The sequence below is a fragment of the Elephas maximus genome, chromosome 3 (genome assembly GCF_024166365.1).
Source record: "Elephas maximus indicus isolate mEleMax1 chromosome 3, mEleMax1 primary haplotype, whole genome shotgun sequence".
NCBI classification, from domain to species: Eukaryota; Metazoa; Chordata; class Mammalia; order Proboscidea; family Elephantidae; genus Elephas; species Elephas maximus.
The window spans coordinates 4,774,594-4,796,689 of record NC_064821.1 but is presented as its reverse complement, the minus strand read 5'-3'; the positions used below and the strand labels follow the sequence as shown (position 1 = coordinate 4,796,689).

General features: G+C 40.9%; 2 protein-coding genes across 4 annotated transcripts in view; both read left to right on the top strand.

Annotated features, from left to right (window-relative positions):
* Window positions 1-6,606, top strand: part of LOC126071886 (zinc finger protein 709-like) — a 1,190,808-nt gene extending 1,184,202 nt beyond the window's left edge. The window contains exons 3-4 of the mRNA XM_049876295.1: window positions 3,125-3,308; window positions 3,720-6,606. Coding sequence (XP_049732252.1) covers window positions 3,125-3,308; window positions 3,720-5,802 — 2,267 coding nt within the window. The 3' untranslated portion in view covers window positions 5,803-6,606. The remainder of the gene's footprint in view (window positions 1-3,124; window positions 3,309-3,719) is intronic.
* The window catches only part of LOC126071891 (zinc finger protein 555-like), a 116,311-nt gene that overhangs the window by 17,073 nt on the left and 77,142 nt on the right, over window positions 1-22,096 (top strand). Inside the window, exon 1 of one of the 3 annotated variants that reach the window (XM_049876324.1) lies at window positions 5,605-5,689. The exons of the other annotated variants lie outside the window; for them this stretch is intronic. Within the exon in view, the coding sequence (XP_049732281.1) occupies window positions 5,684-5,689 (6 nt within the window). The 5' untranslated portion in view covers window positions 5,605-5,683. Of the gene's footprint in view, window positions 1-5,604; window positions 5,690-22,096 lie in introns of those variants that run through there. 3 annotated transcript variants of the gene reach the window in all.

Sequence of the window (22,096 nt, the reverse complement as noted above, 5' to 3'; positions counted from 1 at the left end):
AATGCTTGAACATAAGCATATATATTTTAAAAACATTTTAGAGAAATTTTAAGGCCAAAGAACCTCATCATATAGCTTCTTTTATTCCCATCAGTTCTTATTAAGTCCAATTCTTATGCATCAAATAGTGAAGCTCTGAATTTGTAGAGACATGTTTGAAACTGTTATTAGTTTCAATTTCACCAATAAATAACAATTTTTTTTAATATTTTGTTATCGTTGAGAATATACACAGCTAAACATACACCAATCAACGTTTTCTACACGTACAGGTCATTGATATTGATGACATTCTTCGAATTGTACGACCATTCTCACCCACCTTTTCTGAGTTGTTCCTCCCGCATTAGCATAAACTCACTGCCCCCTAAGACTTCCTGTCTAATTTTTTAAGTTGCTGTTGTCACTTTGATCCCATATAGATAGTTCTTAAAAGAGCATAATGCTGTAGGAGTTTTAACCATTTTTAAGTGTACAATTCGACAGCTGCAAGTTTTTAAGAACTGTTTCCCGGTGAGGTCACGTAGGTTGCACTTCATTCCTATCGCAGTTAAGTTGTGACAACAGGTTTGAAATGTTTCCTACTGGTGAAGCTTGTTAGAGTCTCAGTTCCCAGGATATGTATTGGCGGGTGATCATGTAAGAACCGCCTCCCTAGCATGTACCAAAATTCCAGACACCTAGAAGGAAAGCTTAAACCATATTGTTTGCATGAACTGTTTAGGCACAATAAGCAACTCACCACATGCAGTAGCTGGAACCCTCCTGAAATCCAAGTTCTCACCCACCAGACAGGGGCTAACCTTGCCAGCAGGCTATTGTAAGGGTAAGTCCTAGGCCTGGTATGTTAACTCTTTTTGTATGCTAGGTACCGGAACTTTATTATGAGAAAGCACTACAGATAGCTCTACCCAAAGGAATTAAGAGTGACCCAGGGAGCTCATTTCATTGTGTACCCACAATAGCGGTGTTCCTATCCTGCTGCTGTTCTGCTGAGTAGGTAAATTTTAACATCAGGCTTGTTGCCTGACAGTATTGTCTCTGTTCCCTGCACATGGATATCAGTGAGTCGATGATATTTTTCAGACACCAGGTCTCAGGGGAACCATGCAGCTCATTGTTGCTATGAGCAGGGGTTGGACTGTCATGCTTGTGTACCCAATAAGTGAAGTTGGGAGTGCAGCCTCGAAAATGACTCTGGGGATCATATCCTCTTGGAAATTGAGACAGGAGTGTGTTCTTTAGAGAAAAGCACTGCCAAAACCTGTGTGTGTATAATAACCATGTGCAAATTCACAGTAGAATGTTTCAGCCTTCAGTTGGCTCCATGCAAGGTTGACTCTTACCCTCCTTCTTGAGGTCAGCAAATCCGGCATACTTTTTTATGGCTTTGGTGGAAAAGAGTTCTTTTGGCAACTTGGCGCGCGCGTGCGCGTGTGTGTGTGTACTCCATACTGGTAGGTACTGCCAAGACTTGGGACTATGTAGGGTGTATGGAGGTCTAAGACCTTATGTTTTGTTTTTACTGTAATTTTTCTCTTTCCTGAGCTCTACTTTTCAGTAACTTTCTAGTCCCACGAAGTAGCACAGAGAGGAAGATAGAAACTGAGTCTGTTATAACTGTTATACAGATAAGTCAATATTGCTCCAAAGGAATATTTCTGTTTAGCAAGTAGGACCTATCTGATTATTTCTAATAGCATGGGGTTCTTGAGGATATTGTGACTAGCTGTCCCTTGTTGCAAGTTGGGTTTCCACAGGCACATTGGCCTCTCTTGTTTGGTGAGGGAAGCTTAGTACTGCAACATGTTTTTATTCCTTAAGACCCCAGTTCAGGTTTGACCCTGAACTTGACGTCCTGCTGATTGATGTGGTGAGAGTTGGGAAGGAGATGAAGTAGCTTTTGTCACAGGAATTGGTGGTTTTAAAATGGAAATAGTTTCCTTTGTTTAGTATTTCTCTCATTTTTCCAGTATGCTCTGGATCCTTCTCATAATACTTGAAGTGGTCATTGCAACTAATGTCACAAAACAGTATGTGTATTAATTTTTGTATGAGAAATTAACTTGAGCTGTAAGCTTTCACCTAAAGCACAATTAAGAAAGAAAAGAAAAATACAATGCTAGAAACTAAAGAAAAAAAAAAACTTGAAGTTGTCACAGAAAACCCGAATAGACACGTCCCATGTATTAGTGGTGCTGTTTAATCTATTGGAAACCCTGGTGGCACAGTGGTGAAGAGCTACAGCTGCTAACTAAAAGGTCGGCAGTTTGAATCCACCAGGTGCTCCTTGGAAACCCTATGGGGCAGTTCTGCTCTGTCCTATAGGGTCGCTATGAGTCAAATAGACACATTCTGCATAATAGTGGTGCTGTTTAATCTATGAGTTAGTGAGTGCAGACACAGAGTAAGAGGTCAGATCACTGAGTCACAGGGTAGATATTAAGAGACTCCAGAATCTTGTTTGAACTGCATATGAATTGAGTCCAGTTCCCCAGTGCTGTCAGCTTCACCCATCCTCCTGCACACACATGTCATATGTTTCAGGAGTCTGTGGTCTTTGAGGATGTGGCCGTGGACTTCACTCTGGAGGAGTGGGCTTTGCTGGATCCGGTTCAGAGGAAGCTCTACAGAGACGTGATGCTGGAAACCTTCAGGAACCTGGCCTCACTAGGTAAGGATGACGTTACTTCTTCTCTTAGTTATTTAGAGAACAAGCACTTCTTGCTCATCAAGCCTGTTCCAAGATTTGTGATGTGGGAAGGGGATATATTGATCAGTAAGACAGATGGGGTCTCAACCGTCATGGAGCCTGAGTCTAATAGTTCCTCTATGACCATGAGAATCTATGTGTAAACTGAGTTTTTCTTTCTGTCTTGGTTAAAAGACTTGAAATTCCCTTACTGTGATCAGTGTGCATATAGGTTTCACAGATCCTTTGGGGGCCCAGATAAGTTTGGTTTTGGAAACCTTGAGGGAATTTAATTGTATCTATTAAATTGTTTTCTGTTATAACACCTGGTGCTTTTTTTGATGAAGTCCTGAAATAGCCAAACTCTTCAATGTCTTCTTTGCTAACTGCTGCCTTCTTCCTTATAACATTTGCTCACTTTTTTGGTTTCAGATGATGAGACTCCATTTAAGACCAGTGAGTCCATTTCTCAACAGGATATCTATGTGAAAAAATTATCCAAGGAACATAAAACAACAAAGTCCACAAGAAATGATTCTTGGTCCTCCATTTTAGGAAAAATTTGGGAAGGCCCTAGCACTGAAGATCAGCAAAAAAACCAGGAGATACTTCTGAGGTGAGTTTCACAAAAAAGAGAATGCAGTATTCCAGGAGAGAGTCTTAATATTTCTGAAATTAAAAAGCAAATAAAAAGCCCACAGATGCATAGCTCCATCTTTGTTTATTCATAGGAAATGTTCACAACAAATTTTTTACTAAATGTGAGTTGGGCATTGAGTGTTTGAAACATAACTCAACTGGAAATAGTTGTTAGGAAACTCTGTAAATAACAAACACTGTTTTAAGAATAAGTGTCTTTGAGTCCTCTTACAAAGCATTCAGTTTATTCCACTTTCAGGCAATTCAGATAGGGCAGTAAACCTACACTGTTAACACAAATGATTAAAATGGAACCCTAGTAGTAACTCATAAATGTTAATACTCCATTAATATTTTATTTATAACATTCTTCCCTTCATTTTAACAGAAAACACATGATTGAGAGACTCTGTGAAATTAATGATCATAATCAATATGGAGAAACCTTCGGCCAGATTCTAAATCTTAAACTGTTTGAGGAAAATCCTATTCTACTCAATCTATATGAATGCAGTGAATCTGGAAAAGTCAGTAGGCATCGTTCATCGCTTAAGAGGCACATTGCAAGTGACGCTGGACACAAACCCTATCAATGTCAAGAATATATGCAGACTTGTAGTTGTCCATCAGCCATAAAAATGCATGAGCAATCTCACAATGCAGAAAGACCTTATGCATGTAAATTATGTGGGAAAACCTTCAGTTATCTCCAGTCCTTTCAAAGTCGTGAAAGGACTTACACTAAGGAGAAGCCTTATGAATGTAAGCAATGTGGGAAAGCTTTCAGTTGGCCCATATCCTTACGAAGACATATGAGAAGGCACACTGGAGAAAAACCTTACGAATGTAACCAGTGCAGGAAAGCCTTTAGTTGGCCCATATCCCTAAAAAGACATGTGAGAGTGCACACTGGAGAAAAACCCTATGAATGCCATCAGTGTGGGAAAGCATTCAAATGGCCCCTATCTTTACGAATACATATGAGCACGCATACTGGAGAGAAACAACATGAATGTAAGCAATGTGGAAAAGCCTTCAGCTGGCCTGTATACTTACGAGCACATATGAGAACGCACTCAGTTGAGAAACCCTATGAATGTAATCAGTGTGGCAAAGCTTTCAAATGGCCATTATCCTTACGAACACATATGGGTATACACACCGGAAAGAAACTTTATGAATGTAAGCATTGTGGGAAAGTCTTCAGTTGGCCTATACACCTAGAAGCACATATGAGAATGCATTCAGATGAGAAACCCTATGAATGTAAGCAATGTGGGAAAGCCTTCAAATGGCCCTTATCCTTACGAGCACATATGACTACACACACCGGAGAGAAACCCTATGAATGTAAGGAATGCAGGAAAGCCTTCAGTCAGCTCTCATACCTTCGAGAACATGTTAGAACGCATACTGGAAAGAAACCTTATGATTGCAAGGAATGTGGAAAAGCGTTCAAGTGGCCCTCATCTTTACGAAAACATATGAGATTGCACACTGGAGAGAAACCCTATGAATGTAAGGAATGTGGGAAAGCCTTCAATTGGCCCATATCTTTACGAGCACATATGAGGATGCACTCTGGCGAGAAACCTTATGAATGTAAGCAATGCGGAAAAGCCTTCAATTGGGCCATGTCTTTACGAACACATATGAGTATACACACTGGAGAAAAACCCTATGAATGTAAGCAATGTGAGAAAGCCTTCAATTGTCCTAAACATTTACGAGAACATATGAGAACACATTCTGGTGAAAAACCCTATGAATGTAAGCAATGTAGGAAAGCCTTCAGTTACCTCCAAAACCTTCGTAGGCATGAGAGGACTCACAGTAAAGAGAAACTCTATGAATGTAAGCAGTGTGGGAAAGCTTTTAGTCAACTTTCATACCTTCAAGGACATGTGAGAATGCATAATGGAGAGAAACCGTATGTATGTAAGGAATGTGGGAAAGCCTTCCAATGGCCCTCATTTTTATCAAATCATATGAGAGTGCATAGTGGAGAGAAACCCTATGAATGTAAACAATGTGGGAAAGCCTTTAATTGGCCTATATCCCTAGAAGCACATATGAAAACACACTCTGGTGAAAAACCCTATGAATGCAGTCGGTGTGGAAAAACCTTCAAATGGCCTTTATCTTTACGAACACATATGAGTACACACACTGGGGAGAAACCTTATGAATGTAAACAGTGTGGGAAAGCTTTCAGTCAGCTGTCATACCTGCGAGGACATTTGCGAATGCATACTGGAGAGAAACCGTATGTGTGTAAGGAATGTGGGAAAGCCTTCAAGAGTCCCTCATCTTTACCAATACATATGAGAATACACACTGGAGAGAAACCATATGAATGTAAGAAATGTGGCAAAGCTTTTAATTCTTCTTCTGCTTTAAAATATCATGTGAGAACACATACTAGAGAAGAATATTATAAATGTAGGGTGGGAAAGCCTACTGGAAGGTAATTCCTGTATTATACTCTATAAAACACCAGGAGAAAAATCTTATAAAAATTATAAATGTTATTGCCTTTATTATTACCTCATCCTTAAGTGGACTGATAATGTGTGTATTTCTACTTACTACCTTTGAGAAATAAATATTAAGGGAGAAAGAATTCTGTAAGTACTCAACTCTAGTATATAACTTTTGACAAAAAAATCCATTGCCATATAATTAATTGCAACTTATAGCTACCCTATAGGACAGACTACAATTGCCCCATAGGCAGTCTGCTTTAAGGAAGCAGACTGCCGCATCTTTCTGCAGTGGGGCACCTGGTGGGCTTGAACAGCGGACCTTTCAGCAGCCAAGTGCTTTAACTACTGTGCCACCAGGGCTCCTGAAGTTTTGATAGGTAGTGTTTTTTCTTATCATTTAGTAAGTAGAAGTTCTATCTTTCTAGTGTTTTGAGGTATATTTTTAATACAAATACAGCCTTTTATGCATTTTTTATGAGGTTCTGTAATTGTTAGAACAGTAGTAACAGTATTTTTCAGATTTTTTAATATGCCTAGTGTTGTAGTTGCTGGATATGAGTTACATATTACACATAGTCTACTTACAGAATTTTTTTTTTAATTACCAGTGCCCTTATTTCATTTTTCTTTCCAACAAATACACCATATACACCTGTTGCTGTCAAGCCGATTCCAACTCATAGCAACCCTGTAAGACAGAGTAGAACTGCCCCATAGGGTTTCCAAGGAGCAGCTGGTGAAATTGAACTGTTAACTTTTGGTTAGCAGCTGTAGTTCTTAACCACTGTGCCACAAATAGTGGGCAGAAATTTGTAATTATGCAAACTTCTTCAAAAAGTATAGCCTGAAGCGAATTGTTAAATTCAGCCTTTGCCCATTGTCCTTGATTCTATTTGTAAATTGGACAATAGGCTTTACATTCAGAGAAACCTTGATATGATAAATCTAGAGTTGGAGATGGGTCTCTTGGATTGTGTTATGTCAGTGTGGGACATGTTGGGAATTATATTGACAAGACTCCTTTCCTTTTACGGTTCCATGTTTCAATTTAACAATATCCTAACTCGTGTGTGATTTGGAAGGCAGAAGTGAAGAAGCCATTCCTGAAATATTGGAGTTACGATACAGGGAGACAGGCCGATGCATAGGGGATTTGTGGGCACAAGCTGCCAGCTCATTTTCTTGATTTCCTCGACATGTGTGCAGTGGAAAATTTACAGACGTGATAGGCTGTATTGTACGACAGAAACTGTATTTAAAAATACAAAATGAGTCTCAAGCTGAGATGGAGTTAGGCCTACACTTTAGTCGGAGGCCTCAGTCATGTCAAATGCCTTAAATATTAGAATGCTCTTTGTCACAGGGAAAAGACCTCATAAGGAACTCACTTCACTGTAGATGTTCTTAGGTCATGAACATAACTCTTTGAAAGTTTTAAACGTTTTTGAGGCAGTAAGAATTGAGTGGAGGTAAAAGCCCTCGGTAAAGAAGCAGCAGACAGTCATATTAGCAAGATGCGCAGAATCATTGAGAGGTTTTTGTAGTTTGAAGGTGAGCTCCAGAAAGAGAGTATCATTTTGAGTAGCATTTAGTAGAAAAGATGATGCATTTGATATCCTAGAAGGAAAAAATTTAATGTGTTTTGTAGGGGGAGAAGTTGGGAGCTTTTTGTTTAAATAACCAACAAAACCCCCAAGACCCATTTTCCTTTTTCATAGGTGTCACATGCCTGTGCTTACACATTTGGCACTAGGTAGAGAAGAGAAAAAAAGTAACACCTTCGTGTTTTATTAAAGAGCAAATGATATGCAGTCTTCTTTTTTCCATGCTGACTATGTCTTTGTAGCCCTGCAAAGATTAGTGAGTGCTAATCAGTACCTGAGTCCCCTCTCACCCTAATCACCCTTCCTATCGTACAAATGAAGGAACCTAGACGTAGACCCTTGCCTGAGTTCATGTCACTCCTAGTAATGGAATCTCTATGTTGAAGAGTTAATGTGTGGCACCACTTGTACTAACACTGCTGAAAATTTTAAAATCTGGAAGAACACTGAAAGAAAAATGTGACTGCTTAGTTTTACCAAAGACTCCTTGGACTGTATGGTTTCCTATTAAATGACACCATGGAAATGGCAAAAGTTTAGAGATCCAAAACACATCAGGAGGTAAGTGTCGGGGAGTACAAATGGACCCCATGGGAGAATTCTTTTGGGATGATGGAGTGTTATGTATCTTGATAGTGGTGTGAATACGCATTTATAAAAACTCAGAGCTACCCTAAAAATTGTGAATTTCACTTTTTTTTTTTTAACAAATGAACATAAAACCACCAAGCAACAAGCACACTTAACACGTGCTAAGAGGAAAGTTACACTCTTGCACCTTGATTTCTGGGAATGCAGCAACATTTCTTTCTACATCTTGGGATCTTCGTGAAAAAGTGGACTGGGGAATGACTTGTGCCCCATTACTTCTCTTCAGAAAACACTTGGGAAACCCCTCTAGGGCCACACCTGTCAGCTGACACACACTGGGTGAAAGGAATCTTTTCAAGATTACACCAATGTCTTTGTTTCTGTGTTCCTATAACAAATACCACATGTAGGTAGTTTAAGAAACAAAAGTTTAATTTCAAGCATTTTGGGGGACTAGAAATCAGAATTCAGGGTGCTGGCTCTAGGGAAAGGCTTTCACTGTTCACTCTAGGGGAAGATCCTTGTCTCTCTTCCTCTTCCGTTCCTTAGGTGTTGGTGATCTTCATGTGGCATGGTATCTGTCTTCCTCCATCTCAGCTTGCTTGCTGCTTGCTACTTGCTTCATCTGCTCTTTTACATCTCAAAAAGTGATTGTCCTAAGACTTACCCTACATAAATACTACCTCATTAACACAACAGAGAAAAGCCATTATTCCCAAATGAGATTATAACCACAAATATGTTGTTAGGTGCTGTCCAGTTGGTTCTGACTCACAGCTACCCTGTGTACAACAGAATGAAACGCTGCCTGGTCCTGCCCCATCCTTAACAATCATTGCTGTGTTTGACCCCATTGCTGCAGCCCCTGTGTCAGTCTATCACGTTGAGGGTCTTCCTTTTTTTCACTGACCCTCTACCTTACTAAGCACGATGCCCTACCTCAGGGATTGGTTCCTGCTGATAACATGTCCAAAGTGTGTGAGACAAAGTCACTACATCCTAGCTTCAAAGGAGCACTCTGGCTGTACTTCTTCCAAGACAGACTTGTCCAGTCTTCTGGCAATCCATAGTATAGTCAGTATTTTTCACCAACATGATTCAAAGGCATCAATTCTTTGGTCTTATTTACCATCCAGCTTTCGAATGCATATAAGGTGATTGAAAATGCCATGGCTTGGGTCAGGCGCACCTTAGTCCTCAAAGTAACATCTTTGCTTTTCAACACTTAAAGAGGTCTTTTGCAGCAGATTTGCCCAATCCAATACGATGTTTGATTTCTTGATTACCACTTCCATAGGTGGTGGTGATTGTAGATCCAAATAAAGTGAAATCCTTGACAACTTCAACATTTTCTCCGTTTATCATGATGTTGCTTATTGGTCTAGTGAAATTTTTAGTTTTATTTTGAGGTGCAATCTTTGATCATCAGTAAGTGCTTCAAGCCTTCTTCACTTTCAGCAGCAAGGTTGTGTCATCTGCATATCGTAAGTTGTTAATGAGTCTTCCTCCAATTCTGATGAGATGTTTGTCTTTGTATAGACCAGCTTCTCAGGTTATTTGCTCAGCATGCAGATTGAATAAGTAGGTGAAAGGATACAACCCTGATGCATACCTTTCTTGACTTCAAACCACGCAGTAACCCCCTATTCTTTTCAAACGACTGCCTCTTGGTGTAAGTACAGGTTCCTCAAGAGCACAATTAAGTGTTTGGAATTCATATTCTTTGTAATGGTTATCCATAATTTGTTATGATCCCACAGAGTCTAATGTCTTTGCATAGTCGATAAAACACAGGTAAACATCTTCCTGGTATTCTCTCCTTTCAGCCAAGATTCACCTGACACCAGCAATGATATCCCTCGTTCGGAATCTGGCTTGAATTTCTGGAAGTTCCCTGTTGATGTACTGGTACAACTGCTTTTGGATTATTTTCAGCAAATTTTTACTTGCTTGTGATATTAATGATATTTGTCAATAATTTCCATATTCTGTTGGATCACCTTTCTTTGGAATGGGCACAGATAGGCGTATTTGTAACCAAATGGCTACACTTCACAATTTCTGGAAATGGAAGATTCAAGCATGCCTGCTTATACCCGTTGCCCGTTGCTGTCGAGTTGATGCCTGCTATGGTAGTCTTAAAAGACAGCTGCAAATATTTTGACAATTCTCCCATCAAAAGTGGGGTCTATTCCTCTTTCCTTCAACACGTACTGGCCTTAGAACCTTGGTTCTAACAGAGAGAGTTTAGTGGAATTGATGGTATGAGACTTCTGAAGCTAGGAGATTAAAAATACTGCTCCTGCCAGGCTTTGTCTGTTGGGTGGCCCTCTTAGGGATCCCTGAGTCTAAGGTAAAAATTCCACATACGATGAAGCTGCCATGCTGGAAACATGGGAAGGAATCACGGAGTGACAGTCGCTGCCCTGCTGATTTCAAGTGAAAGAGAAAATGGACGTTCTTTTGTAGCCCTGTGCCAGAAGCAGAACCGTGGAGAAAACAAAAATTGTTTGAAGCCACAAAATTTTAGAGAAGTATTTTACGCAGGTAAATCCGTTGCCATTGAGTCGATTCCGACTCATAGTGACCCTAAAGGACAGAGTAGAACTACCCCATAGGGTTTCCAAGGAGCACCTAGGTGGATTCAAACTGCCTACCTTTTGGTTAGCAGCCATAGCTCTTAACCACTACACCACCAGGGTTTATCCTTGAAGACTAAGTTGCTCCTAACCCAAGCCATGGTATTTTCAATGGTATCATATGCATGCGAAAGCTGGACAATGAATAAGACCGAAGAAGAATCAATGCCTTTGAATTGTGGTGCTGGCGAAGAGTATTGAATATACCATGGACTGCCCAAAGAATGAACAAATTTGTCTTAGAAGAGGTACAACCAGAATGCTCTTTAGAAGCAAGGATGGCAAGACTGCGTCTCACATACTTTGGGCATGTTATCAGAAGGGATCAGTCTCTGGAGAAGGACATCATGCTTGGTAACGTACAGGGTCAGCAGGAAAGAGTAGGACCCTCAACAAGATGGATTGACATGGCTGCAACAATGGGCTCAAGCATAACTACGATTGTGAACCAGGTGCAGGACTGGGCAGTGTTTTGTTCTGTGGTACATAGGGGTCACTATGAGTCGGAACTGACTAGACGGCAACTAACAACAACATAATATGTAGCAGTAGACAACCAGGTGATATGCCCCTCCCTCTACTCCAGGTGAGATGGAGCGCTATTCCACATAAAACATGACTTACATAGAATTTGAGAGAATATTTTAAAAAAAAATTTAGATCACTTTGACAAACTGTTTTTCTTCCCAAATTTGTTCTACTGACCAGAAATAGATGAGGCATTTTATAAGTTACGTTTCCTCACCTACCCCAGAAAACATACTGCTTATCTTCTTGGTGAAAAATGGGGACATGGACGTCTTATAAAACAGAAACATTTTTATTCCTGAAATGGGCTGCACTCTTTGATAGGTATCTAATGTATCAGAAATTCTATTGTCCAGTATTCCATTTATGACTTTTAATTCTTCATTCAGAACTTAGCTTACAAAAAAAAAAAAAAAAACCTGTTGCCATCGAGTCGATTCAGACCCACAGCAACCCTAAAGGACAGAGTAGAACTGCCCCATAGGGTTTCCAAGGAGCACCTGATGGATTCAAACTACTGACCTTTTGGTTAGCAGCTGTAGTTCTTAACCACTGTGCCACCAGGGTTTCTTATTATTCTCATCATAAACATATATGTGTCACAACTTACAAAGTTGTATACTTTATATAGCTGCATGTACCCCATATACCTTAAAAAATGTTAGCTTGATCACAGCTTTTGTATTTTAGTTCAATATCAAGCTCTTGAAAACTTACTGTAAATGATTGTGAAGTTTAAAGTTTTCCCATATATACTTAAAGGACCAAATAATACATAATTATTCACCACTTGGAGCTCTGGTGGTGCAATGGTTAATAGCTCGGCTGCTAACCAAAAGGTCACCAGTTCAAATCCATCAGCCACTCCTTGGGAACCCTATGGGGGAGTTCTGCTCTGTCCTATAGGGTTGCTATGAGTTGAAATCAACTCGGCAGCAACTTTTTTTTTAACGCACCCCTTAGGCATTACCTGCGTGGCGCAGTTAAGCGCTCAACTACAAACCAAAAGGTTGGCAGTTCGAGTCCACCCAGGGGCACCTCAGAAGAAAGACCTGGTGATCTGTTTCCCTATGGGGCACAGTTCTGCAACACATGGGGTCCCACGAGTCAGGATCGACTTGATGGCAACTAACAAAAACAGCATGTGCCTCTTAAACGGTAAATACGACTCACAGGTAAGTCTCTCGGAGCTTGCTGTGCTTTTGAGTCTCATCACACACAGGCTGGAAAACACACAGAGACAGACACACCTCTGGGAGACACTCCTGCCTGAGCGTCAGGATTGGAGGAAGACTCATTAACAACCTCCGTATGTAAGTCGGAATCGACTCGACAGCCCTGGGATACGCAGGCGACGCTACCTTGCTTGCTGTAAGGGAAGAAGATTTGAAGCACTTACTGATGAAGAGCAAAGACTACAGCCTTCAGTATGGATGACACCTCAATCACAACAAGTAATTTTTTTTAAATCTTTACAACTAGGTCAATAAGCAACATCCTGATAAATGGAGAAAAGATTGATGTTGCCAAGGATTTCATTTTACTTGGATGCACAAGCAATACGTCGTTTGATTTCTTGACTGCTGCTTTCATGGGCGTTGACTGGATTTCAAGGAAATTCTTGTTGTCAGGGATTTCACTTTACTTGGATCCACTATCAGCAATGCCCGTGGAAGCAGCAATCAAGAAATCAAATGACGTATTGGACTGGGCAAATCTGGGAAAGACCTCTTTAAAGTGCTGAAAAGCAAAGATGTCACTTTGAGGACTAAGGTGCGTCTGACCTAAGCCATGGCCTTTTCAATCATACATACATAAATACATATACATATATACAAGCTGGACCGTGAATAAGACAAAAAGAATTGGTGCCTTTGAATTATGGTGTTGGCAAGGAATCTTGACTATACCGTGGACTGCTAGAAGAGCAAACAAATCTGGAAAGAAGTACAGCCAGATGCCCCTTAGAAGGGAGGATGGTGAGACTTCTCACGTACTTTGGACATGTTATAAGGTGGGGCCGGTCCCTGGAGATGTACATCATGCTTGGTAAAGAAGAGGGTCAGCGAAGGAGAGGAAGACCCAAGTTGGACTGACACAGTGCCTGCAGCGATGGACTCAAGCGTAGCAGTGGTTGTGAGGATGGGGCAGGACCGGGCAGTGTTGTGTTGTGTTGTGTCGCTGTGAGGTGGACCGGACTCCACAGCACCTAACAGCAACATGCCCACACGGGCCTGAGTGGAAACATTCTGCTATAGATGTTTAAGTGAGACCACAGTCTCTGGATTTTCCACGTTCTAATTTCTCAAGAAAAATACCAAATCATTAACAGGGCTTAAAAGTCCACGCCACCTTGTCTAGTAGCTTCTCTTGACCCTGCACCTCCCCTGTTCCAGCACCCCAACTCCTGTGACCCGGGCCGGATCTCAGTTTTCAACTTCACCATACTCTTTTCCTCCAGCGTGACCACATGAGAATTAACCTGGAGCAGTGTGTCTCCTTTAACAAGCCGAATTCATAATCATCCTTCAAACTGCAGCTTCAATTTCAGTCTCAGAAAGACCTTCGAGACTCATCCCACCAAAGCAGTTACTCCCGGTTATTATGTTGGAAACTGCCCTGTAGTTACTCTTCGTTAACATTGATGCCAGCTAGCCAGTTACTCCAGTTGAATCTGAGTCATGGTGAAAGCATGTGTGTCAGCCTAGGACTTTGCTCCAGAGGGTTTCCGAGGCTGATTTCTTTTGAAGTAGATCATCACTACGTCTTTCTTCCGAGGCACCTCTGGTTGGCCTCGAACCGCCAACCTTTCACTTAGCAGCCAAGTGCATTAACCATGTTCGCTACTCAGGGACTTGTCCTAGTGGAGTCACTGGACCCACATTCCAGTTGATTTTAAAAGAAAATCTTTACAAAGGAATAATTTCCCTGGAGAAAGATGCATTCAAGTCGATTGCCAAAGCATGTTCTGCCTTGCAGGACAGAACAAAGAAGTAACTAGTGTAAGTGGTTACAGGCAGTGTAACTAGTTCGCATCAAACGGGTTGCAAGGAGGAGGAGGAGGATTTACAAGGGGCAATTAGCTACAACTTTCTTTACATCAATTTCTAGTCTAACTCAAATTCTTATTTTTGATACAGTTTAACTAAGGCAGTATTTCTAAAATGAAACGTATAAACATTTTTGTGAGGAAGTTTAGTGATGAATTGCAGCCTGATTCCACTTAATATTGTAGTTTTTGGATACAAAACCAACCATTAGTCAGGAAAGAATAAGATTAGATCCGTTTTAAAACTAGGTCTTTTGAAGTGTAACTCTGCTTTTTCAGCTAAGGGAAAAGGAGGTAAAGCCCAGGAGCTTGTTGGGGAAATTCCTTGCAGGTGATTAAAACAACAAGTTTATTTAAGGCTCTTATTTAACGTCTCAGTGAGAGCCTTCCCTTCAGAAACATACTTCACGTAATCAGGCACTGAGCTTTGTCCCCTTCTCCCCCCACAAACAGTTACACCGTAACAGAAGTCGCATGTTTATCAGGAGAGCAGAAGAGAAATTCTCAGATAATTTCAGAATAGCGAACCTAAATTTATTTCTGAAATCCTCCCTAAACCAGAGGTCCAAACACCTCAACATCTAAAATTCCCACATACATCGTCCCTTTTTGACCAAGCCACCGCCAGGGGGCGACAGATGACTTACAAAGGAATTACCACTATTCTGCAAGGACTCGGACTCTCCGGGAATAATTTTCTTGTTGTGAGTCTTCAGGCTGCTGTGTCCAGTTGTCTTTCTGCAGGGAACTGGATCTCACCATGTTACTTCCCGAACTCCAGTCGCAGAAGCTTTTGTTGCGGCTGGGCTGCTCTTCCGGCAGTTGGTAACGCTCTGGATGCTGCTCTTTGGCGACTGGACACCGTTTGATTTTTTTGCAGTCGGGAACTATCTGACGTCAGCTTGCTGTCACTCTGTCTGGGTTTCATCTTCAGGGTGGCTAAATTTTGATTGGGGTGTGTGTGGTGAACAGACCCCATTAAAGGAATAACTGGTATTCTAACAGGGTTTAACTTCAGAACTAAACCTCATCCTCCTTAAAAAAATCGGTTTCCTCTAAATACATAATTCATCACATGGTCATATGCCTTGAGGGTTGGCTGTGGCAATGAGAAGCACAATGCATTATACATTTTTTTTTTAATATCGTGCTTTAGGTGAAAGTTTACAGAGCAAATCAGTTTCTCATTAAATGATTAATAGGCAAATTGTTTTGTGACATTGGTTGCTAATCCCATGATGTGTCGACACTCTCCCAATCTCAACCTCCGGCTCTCCACTTCTGTTTGCCCAGTTTTCCTGTTCCTTCCTGTCTTCTCATCTTTGCTTTTTGGCTGGTGTGCCCATTTAGTTTCTTACACATGATTGAGCTACAGGTGTTGTTTGTTTTATCGGCATATCTAATCTTTGGCTGAACCCATTGGGGGCAGGTGTCTGTTTTTGCGGAAACCGTGGTGGTGTAGTGGTTAAGAGTTTGGCTACTAACCAGCAGGTCATTCAGTTCAAATCCACCATGCACTCCTCGGAAACCCTATGGAGCAGTTATATCCTGTCCAGTAGGGTCGCTATGGGTCAGGATTAATTCGACAGCAACGGTTTTTGTTTTTTTTTTTTTAATCTTTGGCTGAAGAGTGAACTTCAGGAGTAACTTCAGTACTGGTATCTGGGGGCCATACTCTTGAGGTTTCTCCAGTCTCTGTCAGATCAGTAACCCTGGTCTTTTTTATCAGTCTGAATTTTGTTCTACATTTTTCTCTTATTCTGCATGGGACTCTTTATTGTGATCCCTGTCAGACCAGTTTGTGGTGGCAGCCAGGCACCATCTAGTTGTTCTGGACTCAGTCTGGTGGAGCCTGTAGTAGTTGTGGTCCACTAGTCCTTTGTGTCTTTGGCTTTCTTCATTCTCTTTTTTTTCCAGATGGGGTGGGACCAGTAGATGTATATTAGATGGCCACTCACAAGCTTTTAAGACCCCAAATGTTCCTCACCAAAGTATAATGTTATGCCAGTGGAGCTAGATGTCCTCCAAGACCATGGTCCCCAGTCCTCAGCCCAGTTATTTGGTCCCTCAGGGAGTCTGAATATGTCTATGAAGTGTCTATGACTCTGCCTGGGTCAAGTGTGCTGACTTCCCCAGTATTGTGTACTGTCTTATGCTTCTCCAAAATTACCACTTATCTGTTAACTAGTTGATGTTTTTGCCTCCCAATCCCCCTCCCTCATAACCATTTGTCTTAAGCTGGGTTCTCTGAGAAGCAAAACCATAAGGCATATGAATATATATATAGACTTTTATATCAAGGAAACAGCTTACGTGATTGTAGGGGTTGGAACACCCCAAGTGCTTGGATCAGGATGGAAGCTTTCCCAATTCATGGAGCTGCAGAAGCTGGTGAACCCAAGATGAGCAGGTCAGAGAGCAGGACTTCTGCTCACAGGCTGTAACCATCAAGGAATCCCCAAAGTCGACAGGCAAGACCTCAAGGTTTCTCTGGAGTCACGTAGCTGCAGGGGCTGGCAAACCCAAGATAGGTAGGTCGGGGAGCAGGACTCTTGCTCACAGGCCATGAAGATCGACAGATCCCAAGATGGACAGATAAGCTGCTAGCTCAAGTCCCGAGAACCACCGGTCAGACAAAAGACAGCTGCTGGATCCAGAACAAGCCAACAACCTTTGCAAGGTGAGCAGGAAGGAAGTAGGCAGCAGAAGGCAGAGAGATGAAGAATGAGGGGTGGTGAGCTGCCACAGGCCCCACCCCTGCCAGTACCACTCAGAAGATTCCATCATGGGGGTGATCACATATCAAAATTCACAGGGAAGTGATGACAACATTATACAACTGCCAAAACACTGGGAATCATGGCCCAGGCAAGTTGACACAATCTTAACCATCACACCATTAAAGATTATTTCTGTGTGTAAACCTTTTCATGAGTTTTATAATAGTGGTCTCATACAGTATTTCCCCTCTTGTGATTGACTTATTTCACTCAGCACAATGCCCTCCAGATTCAACCATGTTGTGGGATGTTCCACAGATTCATCACTGTTCTTTAATGTTGCATAGTATTGCGTTGTATGTACGTACCATAGTTTGTTTATCCATTCCTCTGTTGATGGACACTCAGATTGGTTCCATCATTTTGCTACTGTGTATAGTGCTACAGTGAACATGGGTGTGCATATGTCTATTCGTGTGATGGCTCCTATTTCTCTAGGGTGTATTCCTAGGAGTGGGATTGCTGGATTGAATGGTATTTCTATTTCTAACTTCTTACGGAAGGACCAAATTATTTTTCAAAATGATTGTATCATTTTGCATTCATAAGCAGTACATAAGAGTTCCAATCTCCCCACAGCCTCTCCAACATTTGTAATTTTTTTTAATTAAAAAAAATTTATTAGTACCACCAATGTTCAGGTGAGATGGTATCTCATTATAATTTTGATTTGCATTTCTCTAATGGCTAGTGATCACGAGCATTTCCTCATGTGTCTGTTAGCTGCCTAAATGTCTTCTTTGGTGAAGTGTCTGTTCATATCCTTTGCCCATTTTTAATTGGATTATTTGTCTTTTTGTTGTAGTGGAGTTGGATTTTCCTGTAGATTTTAGAGATTAGACCTTTGTCGGATATGTTACAGCCAAAAAATTTTCCCCTGTCTGTAGATTCTCTTTTTACTATTTTGGTGAAGTCTTTTGATGAGCACAAGTGCACAAGTGTTTAATTTTTAGAAGATCCCAATTATCTAGCTTATCTCCTGGTGTTTGTGTATTGTTAGTTATGGCTAATATCCTATTTATGCTGTATATAAGGGCCCCTAGTGTTGACCTAAGTGTTCTGCTGCTAGTCATAAGGTTTTCACTGGCTAATGCTTTTCAGAAGTAGACTGCTGGGTCCTTCTTCCTAGTCTGTCTTAATCTGGAACCTCAGCTGAAACCTGTCCTCCATGGGTGACCCTGAATACCAGTGGCATAGCTTGCAGCATCACAGCAACACGCAAGCCCCCACAGTACTACAAACTGACAGACACATGTAAGAACACTTAATTGTGTTCATGAGGAACCTTTACATAGATCAAGAGGCAGTTGTTCAGACAGAACAAGGGATACTGATTGGTTTAAAGTCAGGAAAGGTGTGTGTCAGGGTTGTATTCTTTCACCATACCTATTCAATCTGTATGCTGAGCAAATAATATGAGAAGCTGGACTATATGGAGAAGAACGGGGCATCAGGATTGGAGGAAGACTCATTAACAACCTGGGTTATGCAGATGACACAACCTTGCTTGCTGAAAGTGAAAGGTCTTGAAGCACTTACTAATGAAGATCAAAGACCACAGCCTTCAGTATGGATTACACCTCAACATAAAGAAAACAAAAATCCTCACAACTGGACCAAAGAGCAACATCATGATAAATGGAGAAAAGATTGAAATTGTCAAGGATTTTATTTTACTTGGATCCACAATCAACAGCCATGGAAGCAGCAGTTAAGAAATCAAAAGATGCATTGCATTGGGCAAATCTGCTGCAAAGGACCTCTTTAAAGTGTTGAAGAGCAAAGATGTCACCTTGAAGACTAAGGTGCGCTTGACCCAAGCCATGGTATTTTCAATCACATCATATGCATGTGAAAGCTGGACAATGAATAAGGAAGACCGAAGAAGAGTTGACGCCTTTGAATTGTGGTGTTGGCAAAGAATATCGAATATTCCATGGACTGCCAAAAGGATGAACAAATCTGTCTTAGAAGAAGTACAACCAGAATGCTCCTTAGAAGCAAGGATGGTGAGACTGTGTCTTACACACTTTGGATATGTTGTCAGGAGGGATCAGTCCCTGGAGAAGGCCATCAAGCTTGGCAAAGTACAGGGTCAGTGGAAAAGAAGAAGAACCTCAGCGAGGTGGATTGACACAGTGGCTGCAACAATGACCTCAAGCATAGCAACGATTGTAAGGATGGCGCAGGACCGGGCAGTGTTTCATTCTGTTGTGCATAGGGTCGCTATGAGTCAGAACTGACTCGACAGCACCTAACAACAACAACAACAACAACAGTGTTGACTTCATTTTTCTTCAAGAATCTTCATAGTTTTTGGTTTCATATTTAGGTCTTTGATCCATTTTTAATTAGTTTTGTGTATGGTGTGAAATATGGGTCTTGTTTCACTTTTTTACAGATGGACATCCAGTTTTGACTGCACTGTTTGTTAAAAAGACTGTCTTTTTTCCATTTAATGGACTTCAGGCCTTTGACAAAGATCAGGTTACGAGAGATGAATTGATTTACATCTGGGTTCTTGATTCTGTTCCATTGGTCAATGTGTCTGTCATGGTACCTGTACCAGGCTGTTTTAACTACTGTAGCTGTATAGTAGGTTCTGAGGTCAGGTAGAGTGAGACCTCCTCCTTTGTTCTTCTTCTTCAATAACGCTTTACTTATCCAGGGCCTCTTTCATTTCCATATAAAGCTAATTAGTTTTTCCATCTTCTTAAAGAATGCTGTTGGTATTTGGATTGGGATTGCATTGTATTTGTAGATTGCTTTGGGTAAAATTGACATTTTCACAATGTTGCGTCTACTTACATGAGCATGGTATGTTTTTCCATTTATGTAGGTCTCTTTTGGTTTCTTGCAATAGTGTTTTATAGGTTTGCAGTTATGTCCATGGTCAGATGTATTATACATTTAGCCAGTCCTTCTTCATTGCAAATACCTTTTTTCAATGACATTAATGGAGACTATACACCTGGAGGAAACCCTGGTAGCGTAGTGGTTAAGTGCTACTGCTGCTAACCAAAGGGTTGGCAGTTCAAATCCGCAAGGCACTCCTTGGAAACTCTATGGGGCAGTTCTACTGTGTCCTGTAGGGTCGCTATGAGTTGGAATTGACTCGACGGCACTGGGCTGGGTTATACATGTGGACCTTGCCAGATGGAATTCACAGGAATCAAATCAACTACATCTGTGGAAAGAGATGATGGAAAAGCTCAATATCGTCACTCAGAATGTGGGACAGACCATCAGTTGCTCATATGCAAGTTCCAGTTGAAGCTGAAGAAAATTAGAACAAGTCCACAAGAGCCAAAGTAAGACCTTGAGTGTATCCCACCTGAATTTAGAGACCATCTCAAGAATAGATTTGATGCGTTGAACACTAATTACTGAAGACCAGATGATTTGTGGAATGACATCAAGGACATCATACGTGAGGAAATGAAGAGGTCATTAAAAAGACAGGAAAGAAAGAAAAGACCAAAATAGATGTCAGAAGAGACTCTGAAACTTGCTTTTGAATGTCAAGTAGCTAAAGCAAATGGAAGGCATAATGAAGTAAAAGAGCTAAACAAGATTTCAAAGGGCAGCACGAGAAGGCAAAGTAAAGTGTTATAATGACATGTGCAAAGACCTGGAGATAGAAAACCAAAAGGGAAGAACACGCTGTGCATTTCTCAAACTGAAAGAACTGAAGAAAAAATTCAAGCCTCGACTTGTAATATTGAAGGATTCTATGGGGGAAAATACTGAATGCAGGAAGCATCAAAAGAAGATGGATCCAAAGACTTCACCAAAAGAGTAAAAAGATTACCTACAGACTTTGTAAAAGTTTTTAGCTATGACATTTCCGATCAGCATCTGATCTCTAAAATCTACATGATACTGCAAAAACTGTACAAAAACACAAGTAACCCAATTAAAAATAGGCAAAGGATATGAACAGACACTTCACTAAAGAAGACATTCAGGTAGCTAACAAATACATGAGGAAATGCTCACGATCATTAGCCATTAGAGAAATGCAAATCAAAACTACAATGAGATTCCATCTCACTCCAACAAGGCTGGCATTAATCCAAAGAACACAAAATAATAAATGCTGGAGAAGTTGTGGAGAGACTGGAACACTTATACCCTGCTGGCAGGAATGTAAAATGGCACAACCGCTTTGGAAATTGATTTGGTGCTTCCTTAAAAAGCTAGAAATAGAACTACCATATGATCCAGCAATCCCACTCCTTGGAATATATCCTAGAGAAATAAGAGGCTTTACATGAAGAGATATGTGCACATCCACATTCATTGCAGCACTGTTTACAATAGCAAAAAGATGGAAGCAACCAAGGTGCCCATCAACGGATGAATGGATGAATTATAGTATATTCACATAATGGAATACTATGCATCAATAAAGAGCAATGATGAATCCATGAAACATTTCATAACATGGAGAAATCTGGAAAGCATTATGCTGAATGAAATTAGTCGGTTGCAAAAGAACAAATATTGTATGAGACCGCTATTATAAGAACTTGAAAAATAGTTTAAACAGAGAAGAAAATATTCTTTGATGGTTACGAGAAGGGGGAGAAAGGGAGAGGGGCTCTCACTAATTAGATAGTAGATAAGAACTATTAGGTCAGCACAACGGGACTAAACCAAAAGCAGTTTCCTGAATAAACTGAACACTTTGAAGGCCAGTGTAGTGGGGCGGGGGTCTGGGAACCATGGTTTCAGGGGACATCTAAGTCAATTGGCATAATAAAATCTATTTAAAAAACATTTTGCATCCCACTTTGGAGAGTGGCGTCTGGGGTCTTAAACGCTAGCAAGCAGCCATCTAAGGTGCATTAATTGGTCTCAACCCACCTGGAGCAAAGGAGCATGAAGAACACCAAAGACACAAGGTAATTATGAGCCCAAGAGACAGAAAGGACCACATAAACCAGAGACTACATCAGCCTGAGACCAGAAGAACTAGGTGGTGCCCAGCTACAACCGATGACTTCTCTGACAGGGAACACAACAGAGAACCCTAGAGGGAGCAGAAGTGTAGTGGGATGCAGACCTTAAATTCTCATTAAAAGA